Raw genomic sequence first — 21006 nt, forward strand, 5'->3', positions numbered from 1 at the left:
GGGCCCGCCCCTGCTTGTCTGGTTGAGCTGGGGGTTGGGGACTGGTGTGTGTATGTGTCTGGAGCTATTTTGAGGTGTTTGTGTGTCATTTGGCACTCAAGCGGCTGGCTTCAAATGGTTTAGTGAGAGGCGAAGTGGCCTTTAGTATTAATGGGCCATTTTGACCCGAACAACTCGAGTGTAACCTAAGTGCACCGGGCATGGGGGGGGGGTTGCGGTGGTCCTGCATCAAAAATTTCTTCAAATTTGTGTTCTTCACACAAAATGAGCGAGGGAATTTAAATTTCAAATTTCAGCCCAAAAAAAAATGTTTCTTGTGGTGAAAATTGAATCTGGGACAAAATGACCCGAACAGAACACAAGGGGTCAAAAATTGTGACCTTGAGCCTAGAAACAGAACAAAAATATGCAACATGTAAATAATGTCTAGTGGCCACTTCACCTTCTTTTTCACCAGTTTTGAAGACAGATTATCTAAAAGGGAAAAATATTTGTACACAATACCATCCACTCATACCACTCCCTGCAATCTCATCTTAAGTTTATGCTTGCTATTTTTGACCATAGAATTTAAAATATATATATGTATATTTTTTGTTTTTACCACATTTTGCTTATATACATTTAAAAATAAAAAACAAAGTACTTTTATCATAATTTGTATTTAAAAAAAAACTTCAAATAGTAAAAAAATAAAAATAAAATACACCAGCATAATCCCTAATATCAGTAACATTCTAATTATTAAATCAGTGAAAATAGATTAAGTGGGGGCCCCATATTTGGGTTTGCTTGGGCCCCACAAATCACTAAATCCACCCCTGGAGAGAGGAGACAAAACGTTAGTGACAAGTAATGGTGGCATATAAAGATAAAATGGAGAGGAGAGGGGAAGGGAGGAGAGGATCATGGGAGGACCCCCAGCCTAGGCATATAAGTAATGGATGGTATACCAGACCAAACCTGTCCTAAAATGCACATCTAAAATTTCATAGACAACACTACAGGGGCACAAACAAAGACCATCCTCTTGACTAAAACTACTGGTGCAGTTAAATACAGTCATGGCCAAAAATATTGGCACCCCTGCATTTCCATCAGATAACACACCACTTCTCCCAGAAAGGTTTTGCAATCACAAATTCTTTGGTATTCTCATGTTTAGTTCTTTTGTTTGCACTGGAACAAAACAAAAAGCAGAGAGAGAGAAAAAAGCCAAATCTGATCTATTTCACATAGAACTCCAAAAATGGACTAAACAGAATTATTGACACCCTCAGCTTAATATTTGGTAGCCCACCCTCTGGACAAAATAACTGAAATCAATCGCTTCCTGTAACCATCAGTAAGATTCTTCCACCTCTCTACTGGAATTTTGGACCACTCTTCTTTTGCCAACTGCTCCAGGTCTCTCAGCTTTTCAAATGCAACATGTAACAAAAGCAGTGTTGAACAGACTTGTCGCATCGTATATAGCAGAGGGAAGGCTGAAAGTTTCTACAGATAACAGGGAACAGCCGCCATCAGACTGGAAAACTTCACGAGCTGTCTGGACCAGTGCTTCGCCAAGATCGAAACTGAGCTAAAGAAAGCATTTGGGAGCTTTGAGTATTTGTCTCCTGGGTGTATGTAGGGTTTAGCATTATAGCCGTTAACTGGCATGTGATGTTGCGGAGTAACGCAGAAGTAATGTAACAAGTAATGTAACACATCTACAGGGAGTAATTAAGTAATACATTAAATCATCAAATCAAATCAAATTTTATTTGTATGGCGCCAAATCACAACAAAAGTCATCTCAGGACACTTTACAAAGTAAGGTCTAGACCTTACTGTTATCAATATTATTACATAGGGAAAACCCAACAAATCCCCCTTGAGCAAGCACTTGGCGACAGTGGGGAGGAAAAACTCCCTTTAAGAAGAAGAAACCTCCGGCAGATCCCGGCTCTTGGTGGGCGGCCTTCTGCCTTGGCCGGTTGGGGTGAGTGGATAGAGGAGAGACAAAAGAAGAAAAGCAACAAGACACAACAATCAAACACTGATCAGGTCGATGTGGCTGGTGACTGCTCATCAGAGACATAGAGCTCCAGGGCCAGGGCAACCTGCAGAAAGGTACAGGGAGAGAGAGAGGACACACTACGGGAGAGAGGAGACACAGAGTTAGTGTCACAAAGTTACATTTCTAAAAAGTAACATGCAATGTGTAATATGTTACTTTTTTGAGTAACGACCCCCAACAATGTTTCTAGGTTATTAGCTGATGGACACATGTTTCAGCTGCTGGCTGGAGTGTTTTCTTATTGGTAAATGAAAAAATAATATGATGTGGCATCTCTGGGTATTATCACTGCATGCATTTTATTGCTGACTGCAGAGTTTTGCTGTTTTGTACCAAGAAAAGAAAACTTCCCTAATAAGCATTTTCACATGCAGGAAGAACATCCTATCCATGTGAAGTATAAAATAAGTTAAATAAGAGAGAACTGCAGATGATGCAAAGTGTAGGTGTTCAAAATTTCATCTCATTTTTCAAATAAAATAATTAGGCATTCCAGAAGGGCTTGCTTAGTGGACCATTGCAGATGTCTGTGGTTCAGATAAATGAGATTCAGACTCAAATTAGCATGGTTTATCCATTTAAACCAAGCACAATAAGAAAAAAGAACAAAAGAATGCCTTGGCTTTGCTCTGGAATCAGTTTTGTCTAAGAGAAGAAGTAAGGATTCATTCAAGTTCAAAGTTTTAATTTGTGTGAAACTATCACACAGTGGAAACTAGATCCGTATTTTTGGAAGGTCAATCAAGTCCACTCTCTATGGCCTTTAATTATGCCATCAATACTTTTGTTCCTGACATAGGGTTTGTCAGTTTAGTTTCAGTTGCTAAAAAGTTGCATGCTAGTTTTATTTTAGTCTATTTTGTATCTCTATTTTTAAATACAGGTAGGTGACATGGCAGGTGATAGCTGTTTGAATCATGTTCTGCAGATTAAATTATAATTTATCCAGTCCGCCCTAGGAAGACTGACATGACCAAGCACAAGAGCACAAGAGCACGTATTTCAACTGTGCTTGTCAAACAATGAAAAGAAAAAGAGACGTTTTAAATGATAACCACCCTTTACTCATAGCCACTGAACCCGGTAATGCTTACCACCCAGTTTCTAGTGATGTGCCTGTTTTTCTAGGCAAATAGCTACTGACTTTATTCAGACATAATTTTCTTGATTTTACTGAACATCCATTATTTGAGTGATGTGGTGGTAGTTCCTTACTCCTGATGATAATTGGCCACACACTGAAAACGTTCATACTACAAGTGCTTGGGAAATAAGCACAAACCAAGTCAAGTGCCACATGGACTAACTTGGGATAAATTGCCTCCTTTACTCTCCAGAGCTCGACTGATGGCTCAACATGAACTCCCATTTTTACCTCTTCCAAGTATTTTTTTTTTTCCATTTGAGAGTCTGTTCTTTCATCTGCTGTGTGGTCATGTCCCATGGCCATGTTTGTCTCCAAACAAGATGCAAGATATTTGTAACACTGGCAAACAGCACTCGAGGGCTGAACGCCCTCTACTGCGCGTGCCTCCTCCCTGCCATTCAGTAGTTGAACTGGATGCTGCACTGTACTGTGCTGACATCTGGATCACAAATAATTCTGCTGAATCCTTGAGTGGCTACATTTCCTTTGAAAGAAGGACAACAGCAACAGTCAGATCCATCAAACATGCAGCTGCTGGTGCCGACTGTGGGTTCAGCACACTGGCAAACCTGTTGCATAAATATTTCAACATTACTTTAAGTGCAACCAGGGATGGCACCACCTCTGAGAGACTGTCAGTTTGTTGCAGGTCTGTGTGAACTGCCCAACTTTACCAGTACCTTGCGCTTTACCCAGTTACTATTGAGTAGTGTGTCAATGATCAGCTTCCCAAGATTCTTATTGTCTAGAAGCCTTCTCATCATTTCACAGGAGCCATTGCATTGTGTACTGCTACAGTTTGAGATCAACGCCTCAGTCATTACTGAAGATTTACATACAGCATTAATTAGTGTGTGTGCCACCTCTTCAACAGTGGGGTGCTCAATGGCATTTTTATGGAAAGCTGAAGCGTGAGTGACTGACATGCCGTCCACTGAAGCTTGATCGTTTTCTTCCAGCCATATTACTCCTGCTAAGAAGTCATAGGTGGCATGTTTGCAATGCAGGCCTTTCTTTCTTTTTGTTTACTGTGATGCACACATTATAGTCTGAAAGTTCTCATCATCACTGATGATGTGGATATACAAGAGAGAGCTGTTTCATAGGGTTATCACAGTTCGACAAAATACTGTAGCTGTAAATACAACTCAGAAGCATGAATGAACCTCAGGCTCGTGGCATATGTACACGACAAAGCTATCGATACCCTGGTATGACTACCCGTACTGCAAAATGAAAGACAATTAAATTCAGTTGTTTTTTTTTGTTTGTTTTTTTTTTTTTTTTTTTTTTGATACGATACATCAAGAAGAGCAGCTACAAATTTTATTTTGTTTTTTTTTTTTAGTTTGTGACTGGTACTATAATTCATCAATTTATAGCACAGAGTCAAAAGGAAATGAAAAGAGGGAATGACAGAATCCAGCTAGGTAAGCATAGGATACCCATAATCATTGTAATTAAGAACCATGTCACCCAGTGTAACACTGTGACTCACCGATGTGTTTTTAAGGACAACAGTGGAGGTCAGTGTCTCAGACGCAATTCATTGGTGGCTTGAGTCATTTTATGGGACTTGTTGATAACAAAAATATAGAAAATAACTGGCCTCATCCTTTAAATGTATACATTTAGGATTAACAGATTGTTGGTCAGAGAAAATAACCAATTTGAGACTTATCATTTCTGAGGGGCATATGGAATTTTTTTTATTTGATTTTTTTCTAATCCATAGCCTGAAAAAATAGGAGATAGATTAATGACCTTGAAAACAGATATCAGTTAGCCTAATGCTTCTGTAAATTACATGTTGTTCATCTCTGTCGGTGTCAAGTTTCCATGGTCTTCTCAAACACAGTAACATTTGTATGTAGAAATATGACCAGTTTCTGTTCTGTTGTTATGATATTGAATGGTGAAGAACTGCTGCAGGTATCTGCACTCACCATGTCAATGTTCTCAGAACAGGTCAGGGCTCTTGTGTTTTGTGCTACTTGTGACCATGAGCAGGTTTCTTACAGAACTTCCTCTGCTCGGGTACTGAATCCTGGCCTATTTGACATGAAAAAGCTAGTATTTTTTGATTCTATGAATTTAAGATGTCATCCAACACAAAGCAGTCAGTACTTGCCACAAAACACGAGTCACAAAAGTGGCAGCATCCTTTGTAGATGTTTGAAAGGGAGTGGTGTGTACATCAGCTGAACTGTCTCTTCAGTCACCTCTGGTCATGTAACTCCCGGCCCTTATATCATGAACGCTGGACGATAGATAGGAGCCGTGCAGTACATTAACCAAACGTGTTATCTCCTCCCTAACTAATTTAATTCAAGGTGCGGTTTCCTCTTGGAACAAGCTTTCTTAACAGATTTATTTTGGACTGTTCTCTGCGTCACCACATTTTATGTTGATAATGTACTTATTTTAAGAAGAACACAACAGTTATGTCCCTGTTACAGACGTGGATAATTTATAAGTAACAGTTGTAAGTGATTTTTTTCAGACATCCTACGTGCAAGTTAGAATTTTAAAAAAAAGACCATTTCAAACAAAAGTGTAATTTTGCTGTTCAAAACTTTAGAGCAGTTAATTGCTAATTTGTTGTGAATTTCCTTTTAACATATACACCTACATTTCCTCTACCTGCGTTTTCCTATTCAAGGTCACTTGAACAGCTCTGCACAAATATGTCCCTTGTGTATACTTTTGGTTACTGTACATATTTTGCACAAGACATTTTTATTTAAGCTGTTAACAGTATGATGGACATCTTGCAAATTTATGGCAATTTGTTACTCACTAAATACACTGATTATCTCCTCCCCCAGTGCCTCGAAGCGTCATCAGTCATTTGCCTTTAACAAATGCAGCTGCAGTATATTACACTATGATATATGATGCTTGAGTGTCACTGAACCCAAATTAGGGAATTGTAGCAGGGAATCAGGGAATATCAGCATCGCAGAAAGGGAATGGTGTCTGTGAATTGTAATTACTTTTTTAATGGGAATTAATGCATTTAAGATAACTACTCATCTTTTCATCCTATTTGCAACTCTTTAATCATCACATGTACACCATGCACTAACAGCAGTGTGAATTCAATTATTTGTGGGTCAAAGTTTCACTACAATTACTGAGTGTCAGCCTGGTTTTTATTTTCCTTTTGCTTTTTAAGTGTTCTGACATTTTGGTCTTGTAAATGAGTATGTAAGAGCAATGTGTCATTATGTGTGTCATAGTTGTAACATTGCAAGCATTGGTATGTAAGCACTGTAAACCTAGCCAATATCTGGAGGTGCTCTTTGTATCCAGAACATTTTTCAACTTCCATTTTCCCCGTATCAAGTAACTAAATAGATTGAAGCAGCAATAGGGAAGAGCAAGTGAGGATCTCAGTAGTATGTTATCTTTAGTTGCTGAGGTGTTTTATCAGGTTGAGTTGAGAAGGATGGAGGGAGCTGAAGCAAGACTGATACTGTGAAACAGACCTTACCAGACTGGAGGAACAGTAACCCAAGAGTAACTTCAGTTCTATGAGTACATGCTGTGCCCTCTACTGACATTTTTCACCTTAACAAGGATCCTCCCTGCCACACGGAGACATATCGGTTTACCCACTGCTAAATAACAAGACCGACAAATGAGTGGGGAATGGTGTTATTGCTCCCCTTGAGCTAATCTGAGTAAGGTACCCATGCTCAGGGGTGGCAACAAATTCTGATGTCTAAACCAAAAATAGGCTGTTTGTCAGTTCCTTCCATAGCCACCTGTCAAGGTTTGGCTCAATTTGAGTAAGTAAAACCATTTAAAGTCTGTGTTCAGTTGCTGGCTTTACAACACTGATATTTAAACCAGCATGAATCATTTTTGGGGCTGCACAGAAAGACTGTTTAGACATATATATTACATATATTATAAAGTTGACATGGCTGGCTTGTTAGCAGCAAGCAGTTGCCTTCATACACATCCAGCAAACACGAAGTAACACTGGGGTTGTGTTTGTGTCCACCTGATAAATGTAAGGTTTTGAGCTATAATTTAGTTGCTACCTAAAAAAGAAAAAAAGAGGCTTTTTAGTTGCTAAATTATGCACATTGTTAATTAGCTGCTAACTTTGTCGGCTCTGTGCTGCTGAGCAGGTAGCACACAGTGGATTTATCTGTTTTTTCCACTGAAAGCCGGCACCTCCTGCAGCTGGAAACAAGGCTGATGAGAGCTTAACACTGTGGGCTGTAACACCAAAACAGTGAGCTGAAAGATACTTCAACACTTTGTAGAACTGAGGGAAACTGCAGAGTTTGGTGATAATTCTGTGCTGGGTTGTCACTATGCGCAACAATTCACATCACACAGTCATTTTTCTATTGTTCATATAAAAATATTAATTGGTGTGTCTTTAATCCAGCCGCACATCCATTATTTATACCGTCTATTCCTGAATAGGGTCGTGGCAGGCTGGAGCCAATCCCAGCTGACACTGGGCGAGAAGCGGGGTCCACCCTGGACAGGCTGCCAGGCTATCACATGGCTGACATGTAGACAAAGAATCACAAACACGCACACTCTCTCCTACGGGCAATTTAGAGTCTCCAATCAACCTACGTACATGCCTCTGGACTGTGGGAGGAAGCCGGAGTACCCAGAAAGAACCCACACAGGCACAGGGAGAACATGATTAGTGCATCTTTATCTTTTTAATAATTAATTGTGAAACAGACTCTATAGAGACATGCCCTTTCTGAACTGAAGGGATGTTACTATCACAATTAGCATTTTGTCTGCTTCCATAATTTCCCAGTGTATTCAGTGGAAATGTCTCCTCTATCCACTCACCCCAACCGGTCAAGACAGAAGGCCGCCCACCAAGAGCTGGTTCTGTCAGAGGTTTCTTCTGTTAAAGGGAGTTTTTCCTCCTCACTGTCACCATGTGCTTGCTCAAGGTGGATTTGTTGGGTTTTTCTCTACAATACTCTAAAGTATAGACCCTAGAGTGAAGTGCCCTGAGATGATTTTTTTTGGCGCTATACAAATAAAACTGAATTGAATTGGGGCATATATGGCAGATCAGTTTGTGGATTACTGCCTCTGGTTGGTAGCAAAGTTTAACATATTTGTTATTGTTAAATGTGGCTTTGTTACGGGAATAGGTGTCTTCTTGTACATAAACTAATTTGAGTAGTTGGCTGTGCTGTGCTGTGCCTCTGTGCATCATAATAGATGTCTGTACTAATTCATCTTTTAATTTGCAGTAACACCACAGACAGAACAGACATTAGCCTAATAGGCACAGGTCTTATTGTTTTCATAAGACACATTTTAACATGTATAAAACTGCTCACTAACAGTAAGGCACAGCCGTGTACCACTGATATACCCAAGACAGACTCTGACAACCCTCAATATGATGTATGGATATTAAAGGGCTCTTTCTGTAGGTGGAGACAGATCTGAAAGGTAGAGAATCTGAGATTAATGAGAACCTTGCCTACTCAAACTGTTTCAGGTGCTTTGTTTTAAAACTTTGTCCTGTTGATGCTGAATCACAGCAGAGGTGGGTAAAAAGATTTCTGTGCTTTTCTGTAATGGCAAAATTAGTCAAAGATTTTATTTTGAGGTGTTTGTGTTGAACATGTCTCAAAGCTAAATATATTTTTACCCAGGAGAAATTAGATTAATGCCGAATGTTTCCTAGAGGAGTTCCTCAAAATGTCTACTACTAAAGTGATTGTAGTACTTTAATTCTTACATCTGTACAGCCTTTTGGGAGGCAGCCTCTGAGATTTCCACTGACTCCTCTAGTCTTCCCTCATACATACCACTGTGTCCCGCATAACTCATCAACCCTTTTAAAGTAAATACCCATCAAAAAAGCTAGTTATTCATAAGGCTGCATTCAAAAGAGTGTGTTATTCATTTAAAGGAGCCAGTCTGGTGACTCAGCGAGGTGTTAAGAAATTATCAAAATGATGCTGTTTACTATCTTTGATCCTGTCTCACAATGTGATGGTCCCTCAGTGTCAGGTGTATTCCATTTGACAGCACATCCAGAGTTGCAGTACAGACTGAACTAGCAGTGCTGCCAGTAACCAATGCAGCATGATTTTCCATGGCCTGCAGACCAAACAACGGTGGGCGATTTGTTCCTGTTTATTGCTGATCACATCTATCCCCAACTTACATTATTTCGGAAGAAATTTGTTGTTTAGATTTGGTTTATATTATAGATATCTTTGCTTTATTTTATCTGGTCATGTTTTATTTAAACTAAATTTACATTCCTAACTCCAAACTCATAAAAAAAGTGAAATGTTTTTTTAGTATTAACTGAGTGGAGTTTATTGAGAAAAAAAATATCATGACCCAAGTTTGTCAAACTTTAGCCATGTAGCTTGCATCTAATATAGAGATTCCATGTTACCATTACTGTTTTGTTTCTGTGAAGTAGTAGTACTAAGTACTAATGTTAGTTTATACTGTTAGTTAAACACTGAGACTTTCACCTGTCCATTCATATACACACACAATTTCAATTTGTCTGCAACCTTTTTCACATTGTTTCCTCTAATATGTCATTTCTGATTCAGCTAATGTATCCCAAAAGTAACAATATATGACATGTCCATAAGATGTGCAGTGGCTACGCCAAAAGCCTGGGAATAAAGGCAAATGAAATGAAATGAAAACCTAATAAAAAGATTGAAGTTACAAATTATGAACTAAAAGTATTATGATGAGAACTCTGCAATTTGTGGAGTTTTTGTGCAGCTTAATCTGTTTTTAAAGCCGACCATTAACTAGGGAGAAGACTTGCAGTAAATCCTCCTATGTACTCGGTTCACCATGCGTTGTATCAAGATAATGAATGTGTCGAAAACTTAGTGGCATGTATCGGTGAGTAGTCCCCAACAAAAACAGTTTCATAATGTTTGTGTTTCTTTTTGACACAGAAATTTTAAATAGTGTTCATGAATACTGACAAGACTTTTAACTGGCTTTTTTTCACCTCAGGTTCATTTATTCCTTCAGCTTCTTTCCTGTCACTGAGGTTGAGATGCAGAGAAGTGCTACCTTCCTGACACGGCAATCTTTCAAGTTTTAATTCTGACTCCAGGGAGATATTATCTCTGTTGTGGGAAAAGCACACGACTGTTGTGAAATTCTTCTGGATGTTTCAGGGGTTTTCATCTTTTTGGCTTTTCACTTTTATGAGCATAAAAGCTATGAGGCTTCAAGCAAGAACAGTGCTATGAGAACTTATAGGAGTGGCTTTGCTTTCATATTGACTTAAAAGTAGCTGTCCCTGGAGTTGCTGGAGATATGGAAATGAATGTATATGAGTTATTTTGTGTTCATGTGCCCACCATCCACCCAAAACTGAAAATGTCTCTTTTTTGTGCAACTTTAAGGAAAATGGAAATAGAATTAAGTTGCAGCTTGAATTTGATGATTAAAGTAGGATATTGTAAATGTGGTCAATTAGATATAATACAAAGTCACAAGATAAAGTTAAGCTTAACAAATGCAGGTCTAATTACTACTGTCACAGTGCTCTTTGCTGAGCATTCTTGCTGTCAGTTTGTGCTCTGTATCTGAAATGATCCTGCCAAACAGGACAAAGACAAAGATTCATTTTCAGAGGTGCTTCTAATGAGAACCTTACCGCCTTACTCATCTCACCTGCTTCTTTTTCTGCAGATTGGGAAACCAGACAGGTGCAAATCGGATTCCATACGTTTGTGATTGGATGTGAGACTACTTTAACCCTACAGAATTGAAGATGATGTTGCTATGGAAACTGCTGGTGCTGCAGTCACTTATGGGGTGCCTTGCTGGTAAAGTATCTTATTAAGAACTTTTGATGCATGCCGAAGCTGTCTTTGTGAAGTCTGAGTCCTTATTCATATGTATTTGGGGCAGGTGACAGTATGAAAGCCGTAGTTTAGAAAGGAGCAATCTCAAGTAGATTAGCCATAAGCAAACACATTTTCCCCCATTGATATAAAATAATAAGAAGGTAGAATCCATTCAACAAGGAAGCTATTGTTAAAGTAAGTCACTGTCTGCTAAAGACTTCCAGTCGTAGGCAATTTTACTTCTTTGTGCTTTGCTTTAGTGTTGTATCTGATGCTCACAAAAAGTTAGCAATATCATCCTGAATTTGAATGAGTGGAGTGTACTGCACCAAAGCAGGGATGAAAATATTCAGCTGGTTGCACTGGTTAAAAATAAGATTTTATCAGGAGTGGAGCACTACTATGAAATAACCCAAAAAGCATCCAATAAAGGAAAGTAAAGTGCCACCTAAAGTTGTCAGATCTTCAGTAGAATGTAGCATTTCCATTGATTTTTTATTATAAATTTAGTTTAAAAAAGAAAAAAAGGGCGCTACACTCCTGAAAACTTTTGCCAAGGATTTCATTGTTCATATTTCACAAGTAACAAAATTAATCCAAGTGTGAGATATGTTTCAGAAAGCTCCTTGTGATCTAAATTAAATTCTTTTTGTGCCACGTAACACAGAGTCACACAGATTCCTTTCAGAATTGGTTTTGTTTCAGTAGGGCACCGATCAAGCAGTTCTTCACTGAACGAATGAATAAATCAATCAACAAAATATCTAAAAATAACACCATGAATACTGTAGTGGTAATAATGATTTTGTGAAACAAATGTTTTAAAGGAAAGTTAAACTTAGGTTACTTTTTCAAATTGATATGTAAGAGAGCAGAGGTTAACAGGAAATCCTTGCAGGCTTCATTCAAATGCCCGTCATTCATTTACTGTGCTGTAAAGTTAAATTATAGCTTCATTATACTGTGGTTCCCATTTCAGCCAGAGGCTCTGTGGCATCGATCACATTTTGATGGAGGACTTTAATTTGTCTCCCTTACAAATAGGAGAGGTCACCAGGGAGCATCAGTTGGATCGCTCAGATTGTTTAATCAACAGGTATTATACGAATCAAGATGAAGAAAAGGCTCTATTGATGAGGTCTGTGTTCAGGTGAACACTCCTCATTACTCAGCGTATATTAGGTCTGTTGTGAACCCCCTCTCCTCTTCTGCACATCAGATTATCAGTTTTGTTCAAGGGAACCTTGAGCTGTATTGCTTCCGCCTTTGAACGTCCCTGCTTTTGTTATGGTGGGTGTAACAATCCCCCGTGGTCTCACAGCAGACAGCTGGCGATAACTGACTAGTGTGCTTTGGCTGTAGCTGAATCCTCGTGGACATGATGCATTTATGAAACATATACTGTATATAAGGCTTCGACGTTGTGTTTACTGCCGTGTGTGTCAGTTGTATTGGTTTATTTGTATTGTTTTGTGTCTACTGTTGCAACAATTCACTGATCAATCTTGTGCTGCCCTCTTGGCCACTTGAAAAAGAGATGCCAACCTCAATGAGGCTTCACCTGGTTAAATGAGGATAAATAATGGGCATCATTTCTGGTATAGTGCAATTCATCAAGGATGCACATATATGACCTGATTCAAATTAACAGCCTAGTGATATGGACTGTAAAACCTGTTGGAGTATACTCTCAGTAAACTAGTGTGCCTCCACAAATCAAACTTTTGTTTAAAGTACCAGTGATGTTTCGCAATTGGCCATTTCCTGCTTTGGCCAAGCAGGAAATGTTTTATTTCTTCTGAGTAAGATGTATCTACCAGCATTTTGTAATATGACAATACAATCCACTCATCATCATCACATTAAGGCTCAAAACACCTCAAAATGCTTTCACCCAAACTGTATCAGAATGATGTGTAGTAGTGTCTTCTACTAATCTTAGATTTAGTATACTGTATAAAGAATATGATGCCAGGAAGAATGTTGATATTTGAAGACTGCAAAACCCTGGGGTATGCTACTGGCAGGCCATAAATTTCAGAAATTAAAGCGCACATACCTGAATAGCTGTTTAAAAGAAATATGCAGAGATATTTCATGTGTGACACTGGCGATACTAATAATGGTGTGCCTTTATTATAATTTGGATAGTACATAGCACTATCTGTGCACATTTAGGTTCTCAGGCTTACTGAACTCTTAACACCTGATCCAGCTGTCAGTCTGCTGACGTTGCTCAAGATCACGGGTCAGAGAAAAGATGGATGTATTAAGGAGAAAACGGAGGAAAGGATGTGTAATTACTGTTAATTACTCTAACAGGAGCAATAATGTCATTCTTCTGGCATCATAATTAGCACAATGACCAGCATCGCTTCTGGTAAACTAAAAACTAAAGATAAATGTAAAGCTTTTTCACCGATTCTCTCATTTTACAGTGTAGGCTAACTTCTGCATTTACATATGCTGCACATTGAATAACTTGTAATCAACTAAAAATAACATGTGTACAGTAAATAATATTTCAGTACTGCTCATTTAGCATATGCAGTATTTCTGATAACAGAGAAAACAGCTACATGCAATGTTTTACTGCCTTTGAGTTCTCTTACAGCTTATACATACAGTAAAGCCAAACATTACTTACCTTGATGTGCTAACCCAGTAAAACCAGGGCTAACCTGACAGACTTCCTGACAGGTATTTCATGCGCAACACCACTAGCTTGACTGATACACACTCTGAGCTAAAAACAGCACATAGATATAGTGAACGTAGTCAACAGAAGTTCACCAGCCATTTGTAAAAATGGTGATGTTACCGACCAGTGTTAGAGAGTGAATAACATTCAGTTCTACAGCATATTATGCAAATGTACATGTAGCTACCGTGGAGGTTTTATGAGGAGTGTTCCTGAGTGAACAGCCTCAGTAAATGCACTGTTCTCCTTAATAAGGCAATGAAACACACATCTACTGTACCTGAGTGGCTGAACATTACTGAGATCTGATGGACCTCAGAAGATTTGACAGAGTTGAAAGCTCTGTCACATCTGATGAGAGCACACCGGCCACCGTGACTGTGTAACTCTGACAAATATAAAGGGCTTCACAGCCAGATGCAAGGGCAACAACGGCCATGGCTGTAGGTGAAATTTATACCCTGGTTATTGACACTGTTTATTAATGTCCAGACAAATGTAACTGAATTTCTGTAGTCCTGAGTCCATCCATCCATTATCTATACTGCTTATCCTGCAGAGGGTCGTGGGGGGACTGGAACTAATCCCAGCTGACATTGGGCGAGAGGTGGGGTACATCCTGGATGGGTTGCCAGTCTGTCACAGGGCCGAATCTTAGAGACAGACACCCACACTCACTCCTAGGGGAAATTTAGAGTCTCAAATCAACATGACTTTTGGATTTGTGAAGAATCTAGAGTACCCAGGGACAACCCACACAGGCACAGGGAAAACATGCGAACCCCACACAGAAAGGCCCCGGGGTCAGCTGGGGCTCGAACCTAGAACCTTCTTGCTGTGAGGCGACAGCACTAATCACTGCACCCGAGTCATGATGGCTAAATATTCTACCAGTTTCAGTTGGCACAGTACATTTTTCACTCAGCATTTCTTTCACACATTTTTCTGGAAGAAATGAAGTGTGTTCTTGGGGTTTACTTTTCATCTTCCAAGACATCCACTACAGCAGTTCTCATTAAAAATTGAAACCTTTATCATTACAATTACTAGTGTACAGTGCATCAAAAAATAAAAATTCTAGCTTCAACGAACATTTCCCAGTGAAGGTACTTAGGTCATCGTAAAGTGGTTTCATCAATTTTCATAAAATTCTCCAACACTCCAATAAAGGCATTTTTAAACAACTTAGCTGTCACCTCTGCTATTTAAAGATGGCCATCTCTGTCCTGCTGTTATTGCAAACTGTTATTGCTCTGTGAGCTAGTGGCAACCTCTAAACTCACTAATGGACTCACTTCTTTTGACATTTAATCAACATTGATCTGGGGCTTATGGGAAATGTTTAACAAAAAACACTGGTTAAGTTAGGGTTAGGGTTAGACTCAAACTCTGGTTTGGAAGCCCACCACCCCTATACATATACATACAGAGAGAGAGGGAGAGAGAGGGATCTACAATTGTCTTGATGACAGCTTTGATGCAAGAGCAGGGTATGCAAATGTACATCACGGTAAAAGCAGGGTTGGAAAGGAAAGAGTTCCTGCATTTTTAAAATACAGAGTGAGAGCAGTGTGCACAGTCAGACCCTCTGAGAATGCCCATGAACCACAGCGATAAAAGGGTTGCCCTTAGACTTAAATTGGTTTATTCTTGCAAAATTCACTACAAATGAACATTTTCTTTAACCAGTCTTTCAGGGAAGTGGATATTCATACCTCTGTACCTCTAATGTGTATTAGCTGAAATGGAAATTAACATTTTGGAGCATTTTTGGGGGGGTGGATAACCCTCCTGCTTATCAGTTTGGGGGAAAAAAAACAACTTGTTTTACAATGAATGATATGGCCTTGATGTGGATTAGAGAGGTGGCTGAAAAGTGACTACAAGAAAAAACTGAATGTTACACAATATGCTGACCTTGGCTTTCATATGCTGCAGAGCACAAGAATGGATTTGCAAGTAGAGGGAACCTACAACAGGCTTGGGGAAAATGAACTGCACAGATGTTTACTGAGGCTTTAGTTACACTCCTCAGGCTGGGGAGTTATAAGTTGATTAGTTTTTCATGCACAAATTAATAAAAAGCTTGATAATAGCACATAGCAGTTGAAACTAAAAATCCAATTACATTTTTAAATTAGTCACCTGCCTGTTCACTAGAGACTGTGCTTGTTTATGTTTTTTAACAATTATTATTATTATTGTTGTTATTATTATGTCCAAAATATAACGATCAATAGTCACAATGAAAATAAAAACATGTAGCATATAATTTAAGACAGAAATGAGCTGTACTTCCACAGTGGGTGACATGTTCACATTCCAAATAAACCAGATGTGGTAAATACAAAATAGTTCCATCAAAAAATCCACAATTTTCCTTTGTTTGAGCAGAACTGCCCACGTTGGTCTTCTACTGTGATTTGTTGGCAAAGAATAATGTAGAATATGACCAGCTTTAACTTTGAAGGGTTTATTGATTGCAGGTGATACAGACTTTATTAACCTTAACACTACAAGCCCTGTTTGGTTTTAACAAGCTGTCACTTATATACGTTTGTATGACCAGAAAAAAGTGGGATATTTTAAAACCTGAAATGTTAAACCCCCAAGAAGCCCATCAGCTGACCACACCTCGTCTTTTGTTTTGCTTGCACAAGATGCTAAAGTGTGTTTCAAAAGGCTCCTGAAAGCTAAACTGGGTGGGTGGAAGATTGTGCTGATAGGGAGGTGATTTAGCATATGTACATGTTGCAGGTTATACTGCTTACTTTGTTTTCCTGTGTGCTCTGTGAATCACTGCTCCCTGTTAGCAGCTGATTGCCATAGCACTACACTCCCCCCACACTCCTGGTTTCCTATGCAACTGGAATCTTAATCCCTGCTCGTTGCCCCAGCTTATTCTACCATGATGATAGCAGCAAGCACCCTTTACGACTGTCCATGCTCCTTTGCACATTTTTCACCAAGCTGCTTTTTTTGTTTGTGATTTTCGGGTCATGTTTCACAACCATTTGATTTCTTCACCCTGAGAATTGCTGTAGAGCAGATTAAATGGGCTGTTTTTTCAGGCAGCCTCAATATTTTACAACCATACACATACACACTAATACATATACACCCTCACCCACACTGGACACAATTTGAGAGTGACACAGCCTGGCTTCCATATTAAGACACAATATCTTAAAATGCAAATATGTCCCTGGTGCATGACAAGTGAGCAATATGTTTTCTCATAACAAAAGGATTCGGAGAAGGAAAACAACCAGTAACAGGAAGTAATTTCACACAGAAACAGCAGTGGATAGTAAGCGCTGTATTTTTTTAGTGCAGCTGCCCTGACTTTATTTAAAAAGGCATACCAAGTTATTTCCTCCTTTTAGTGAAAATGACATAGTCTACTGAAAGTTTCTATTTCATAATGAGTGTCACAACCTTACCTTAAAGGAAGTTGGCAATTTGGGAAATATACTTCACTGCCTCATGACAGCCATGCCCTGGCATCTGGCGATGATGCCGTGTATATCTGTTGGATTGTATGGCCACAGTGACTGGTGTTGCCTCATCAGATGTGACAGAGTTCTTAAGTCTGTCAGATTTTTTCAAGCCCATCAGATCTGAGGAGTGATCTATGATTTGTCCATGTTTAGTCACTCACATAGGTGTGACTTTATGGGTGTATTAAGGAGAAAGATGCTTAATAATGCTGGTCACTCCTCATAAGACCTCCATGGTTCATGTAAGTTGGCAGAACATTCTTAAAAAAAAAAAGAATATTCTTTAAAGAGCCCCAGCATGATAATTTCCAGCCATTTAATGTTTAATCTCGGGTACCTCTAGATTAGCTTTTCACCCATCATAACTCTAAATAGTCTGTAATTATTTCACAATGATAAAACCAAGATCCTCTTCCTAAAAATGAAAGGATAATTTGTGAGAACACACAACTCTTGTCTTTGTCCATCAAGATGTTTTTCCTGAGTCCTAACATTATCCTAACCACAAACACTGAGGGGGCGCTCTATGAAACCGGGTTTTAAGAAAGGGAAACACATCTCAACAGGGAATCAAAACACACTACAAATATGTTACATTTTCGACAGTGACGATACCTCAAATCCTACCTGACATGTTCAAGCCAGAATATAAAAGTGGACAGCAGGACGAACCACAACAGATGAATTAATTTGATTTTCTCCTCCATAGATAGGTAAACTATGGTATATGCACTGATGAAAAGAGATGTGAAACACTCAAAACAAAGTGGGTAATTGAGAAACCCCATATTTGAACTGGCATAAATTCAGACATAACTTCCCCAGCCTTACAGCAATTCCCTACAGAAACTAACAGACATGCAATGTGTTTTTATTTTTTATTTTTTACCCTTACCCTTACATGAATAGTGGAAACATCCAACTGGCAGTCGCTGCGTCTTCCCCCATAATTCCCGTGCCTTACAGAAGAACAGGTAGCCTTGCATTGACATCAGGGGGCATTAGAATCTTTTTGTTAACCAGCGACACCTCAAGCAGGCAAAACAAACGGGCACTGTGCTCCGGGGGAATCCAGCGTTAATCAGTTGATCATTCACTGCCCCAGGGTGCTTCACTGTCTGGCTGCTTGTAGGTTAGACCTGGTCAGGTAAAACAGCGAGTCCCTGTACAGGACCATTCCCGGACATGCATTAACCTCAGGCCCTGTATTTTTCCATGTCCTTTGGTCACAGTGCAGCAGCAGGAGGTAAAATACATCCACAAAACCGTGGAAACCGTTGAAAAATTCTGCTTTTACAATGGCACAGGTGGATATCAGGCAAGCTCACATGAATGTGAACTTCTGTTCCTTATGTTTGCTACATCTGTGTGCTATTTTTAGATCACAGTGTGACTAGTGGTACTACAGTAAGGTTTCTGTAGTTTTACTGGACAAGCAGATGGAAGGATGTAATATCTGTCTATAAGCTGTAAGAAAACTCAGAAGCTATAAAATGTTAATGTTAAAATGTGTTTTCTCCGCTATTTGAAATATTGCATACGTATGCTAAATAAGCACTAATATTGTCAATATTGACAGCCAAGTGAAAATGTTAACACGCAGCCATTATGCATTAATTTTTAGCTTTCACTGTGCTGGAAGTGATGCTGGTCATATGTCATCATGATGCCAGAAGAATAATTATTGCACCAGTAATTAAGAGGAATTAGATGTCCTTTCCTCTATTTTCTCCTAAATACCTTCATGAATTTTCCAACCTATGATCTTAGACAACATCAGCAGAGAACAACAAGAGCTTAGTTTGCACATATAACACCATTTAATATCCAAATTATAATAAAGGTGCACAGTTACTATATTGTCTCTGCATATTTCCCCTCAACCATCCACAAGCATCTGCACTTTACTCTAGTTTCCTGCTCAGGCTGTTTGCATAAGCTGCATACACATATCATGTTATTTGTCTCAGCCTTTGTGCCCTCTGAAAATATATGAAATCGAAGGTCAAATGGCCTTGCCCTTCAAATTATGAAATATATGGCCTGGTTTTATGCTTCTTTTTTAAAGTATCGGTTCTGGTACTGTTTAGGCACTGGCACTATTTTAAAAGTATTGTTTTAGCACTGGTATCAGAAAAAAAACAAACATTACCCCAAACAATACCTAACCCTTGTGCAGACAGGAGAGTGGATACAAAGTCAGTGAAAAAACATGAGCAAATGCAACATGAGTCAACTTGGCCAGGGGTAGTGCAAACTGAGTTCAGGTGTGATCTATGTAAACTCAGCACTCTTGTCAAAAAACAGAAACATGTCCAGCATATCTAAAAAGGAAAAGAGAGAGAGAGATACACCTTTAACCTAACTAAAGATGTTTCTTTTGAAATTCAGGACCTCCTAACTGTAAGGTTCTATTTGCATTCTGTGTAAATAAAAAATACAGAAAAGATCTCATTGTTTGTCAAACGTTCTACATATATACACTTGTCACCTTTTTAAATTTTTTCAGCAATGTTTTTTTGTAATTCTTAGAGCTACTTTTTTGCATTTTTGTTTGCAATAGTAAGATTGTAGTTGCTACGCAGCACAGAAATCATGGATTTGCTTGATGTATGTTTAGTTTTACTTTGTTGAAACACACAAACTGTGTAGTAATTACTGAATGAGGTTATGTGAAGACATGGGAACACACAGCACTTCAGGAACATGCTTTATTTGGACGAGCAAATCAAATACTTCACAGACAGATTTAAGCTGGCAGCACAGATTGTAGTTGTAGTCAAAACAATTTTAAACAATTTTGAAAAACCTAAAACAAAAATAAGTTTGTCTATAAATGTCTGCTGATGTTTTATCTTTGTCTTACATGTGTTTTCTCCTTGCTGCCGCCCCTCTGTCTGCTGCTTGTCTTTCTTCTTCCTGCTGCTTAGACGAGCTTCAGATATCGGTTTGAGCTTCAAATGGAATCCCTGTCGTGCCTGCCGATGTACGCACATGGTAGACAGAATAGACACAAATGTCATTAGGAACATGACAGAGTTGGTTAATGACTACTAAACTGTTTATCAACTGGCAGCAAAAACACACAGGGTTCCTGCACACTAGTACGCTAGTAATAGTTTTTTTTTTAGCTGTGAACACAATCACAGAATACTTTTTGTCCATACAAATAATAATAATAAATGTTATTAATGTGTGTAAAAACATTTATTGGTCAAATTTTGCTCTTTGTATCAGTTTGGATATGAAAGTTAAGTTCTAGCAAATGCTCTGGCCCCTCCCTAAGTTTATCAACACTGATGAGATTCTAAGGAATATATTCTCAGATACACCCAACCCCGCCCAACCTCAGTATGTTTGTATATGATCGAGATTTAGACACTAAAGTAAAACACATGGACCTGCAGAGCAGCCTGCTGTTTTCAGAGCTGTACAATATTTTTAAGGCTGATGAACAGTAACTTTAACTGTGATTGAACAGCAACGCTCCTTAAAATTAAACTGGTATCCGGACACTTAACCTCATCTCTCCTCATCTAATCAGTCCCTCTCTTAGCTCTGTCTTCCATCCCTAATCTTATTGGATTAATATAGACTGGTTATTTTTCAGTGACAGTTATAATCCAAGTTTGTTTTGTTTTTTTAGCTGCACTCAATGCGCCAGAGAAAATAGACCTGAAACAAAAAACAGGTGATGTGTGGCTTACACGTGTGTGTTGGAGACACATTTCATAGAATGA

General features: G+C 38.8%; 1 protein-coding gene across 2 annotated transcripts in view; it reads left to right on the forward strand.

Moving 5' to 3' along the window:
* cntn4 (contactin 4) overlaps window positions 1-21006 on the forward strand; it is a 180335-nt gene that overhangs the window by 12127 nt on the left and 147202 nt on the right. For both annotated transcript variants that reach the window (XM_020592955.1, XM_020592956.1), the window contains exon 2: window positions 10908-11044. In XM_020592955.1, coding sequence (XP_020448611.1) covers window positions 10990-11044 — 55 coding nt within the window. In that variant the 5' untranslated portion in view covers window positions 10908-10989. The remainder of the gene's footprint in view (window positions 1-10907; window positions 11045-21006) is intronic.

This window comes from Monopterus albus, unplaced genomic scaffold (assembly GCF_001952655.1).
Source record: "Monopterus albus unplaced genomic scaffold, M_albus_1.0 scaffold18.1, whole genome shotgun sequence".
Classification (NCBI taxonomy): domain Eukaryota; kingdom Metazoa; phylum Chordata; class Actinopteri; order Synbranchiformes; family Synbranchidae; genus Monopterus; species Monopterus albus.